Source organism: Ipomoea triloba, chromosome 3 (assembly GCF_003576645.1).
Source record: "Ipomoea triloba cultivar NCNSP0323 chromosome 3, ASM357664v1".
Lineage (NCBI taxonomy): Eukaryota > Viridiplantae > Streptophyta > Magnoliopsida > Solanales > Convolvulaceae > Ipomoea > Ipomoea triloba.
Window position 1 is genome coordinate 11,115,779 of NC_044918.1, and position 1,563 is coordinate 11,117,341.

Sequence of the window (1,563 nt, forward strand, 5' to 3'; positions counted from 1 at the left end):
TTAGGCAAACCACTACTTTCAAATATGGTACCAACCTTTATATTGTTTTTTTTTTTCTTTAAAGTTTATTTTATTTTATGTTATGTTTTTTATCCCCTTTTGATAATTCTTATTGCCGCCACACTTCTCGAGTATAAGACTAATACTCACTTGCACTTTATGGAAAGTATTATCTAAAAAAAATTGACATACTAAAAATTAAACACGAAACTCTCAATTAAATAAATTTCTGAATAAACAAAAATTGTAGACAATGAATGGAGAATCTCTCTCGACGCGCCGCAACAGTGAAGAACATGATCAACTCGAAAGAAGCACGAAGAAAACGAAGACGTGGAGTTCCTGTATGGGGGATTCCCCGTCGACGGGGGGCGAGGTCTTGAAGGAAGCGACGGGAAATGAGAAGCAAATGGGTGCTCTATCATTCAAACAAATTGTGGCAAACGAGACCTCAAAGAGCATGCAGCAGTTGGAGGAGGAGATAGATCTCGTCTCTGAGGACGAGGAGGAAGCCGATGACGATGTGGATAAGAGTTGTCCGGTCATCAGGCTTATGAGGGAGGAAAAGGTAAAGCTGTGAAGCAAATGGAAACAAACTTTAATAATAAAGGTAATGGGTAGGAGTGTTGGCTATGGTTACCTCCTTAAGAGACTCAAGTCGTTATGGTGGCCAAAGGCGAAAATGGAACTGGTGACTGTTGACAACATGTATTTCCTAGTAAAGTTTTCGTCTGTGGATGATTATGAATTTGCAAAGTATGGAGGGCCATGGATGGTTCTTGACCACTATCTCATAGTCAAGGAATGGGTACCGAATTTTGATCATTTCAAAGAAAAAATCGAGAGTATGATTGTGTGGATTCGGTTCCCATGTCTACTGGCTGAGTATTTTGATTACAAATTTTTTATGCAAGTTGGGGAGAAAATTGGTCGACCAATCAACATTGATACTGCCACCAGTTTGATCTCGAGGGCCAACTTTGCGAGGGTTTGTGTCGAGGTGGACGTCACAAAACCGCTGCTTTCTAAGTTTAGGTTGAGGAATAGGATTCGACCTATTGTGTATGAAGAGTTATATCTTATTTGCTTTAAGTGTGGGATGTATGGGCACAATGCCGAGAGCTGTAATTTGAACCAGGATGATGGTGCCACCCAAGACTCGAACATGGATGGAGAAAATCGACCGGAAAAGACTTCCAGCGTCGGTAATGGTCACAAGGATGGTGGAAAAGGAATAGAGAATATGTCTATGGAAACTACCTTAATCAGGCCAGAAGTTACGGAGGATTTTTACCCATAGATGATAGCAACGAAACCAAAAAGGAATTACACAAAAAATAAGGGAAGTAGGAGTCAAGGAGGGAAAGATACTGAAAAATCACGAGGAAAAGGATCAGAGGATAGCTGGTAACCGGAACAAAACCATGCATGGAAAGGGTATGAAGAAAAACCAGGATGGAAGGGAATCTGGATCACGTATTACCACCTTGGCGGAGGATGCACTGCATGGGGAACGCGAAGAAGAAATTACGGGTGAGCTGAACCATAGAAAATCTATTGAGA

At 41.1% G+C, this 1,563-nt stretch overlaps 1 protein-coding gene across 1 annotated transcript; it reads left to right on the forward strand.

The window, feature by feature from the left end:
* The first annotated feature begins 613 nt into the window (after positions 1–613).
* LOC116012897 lies at positions 614–1,300 on the forward strand. Its single transcript, XM_031252567.1, has one exon. It carries the CDS (start codon positions 614–616, stop codon positions 1,298–1,300), a length of 687 nt encoding a protein of 228 aa, XP_031108427.1.
* The last annotated feature ends 263 nt before the right edge of the window (positions 1,301–1,563 follow it).

What these genes read in the sequence shown, in the direction of transcription:
- LOC116012897 (XM_031252567.1), top strand. Translation starts at nt 614, where the DNA reads ATGGGTAGGAGTGTTGGCTATGGTTACCTCCTTAAGAGACTCAAGTCG.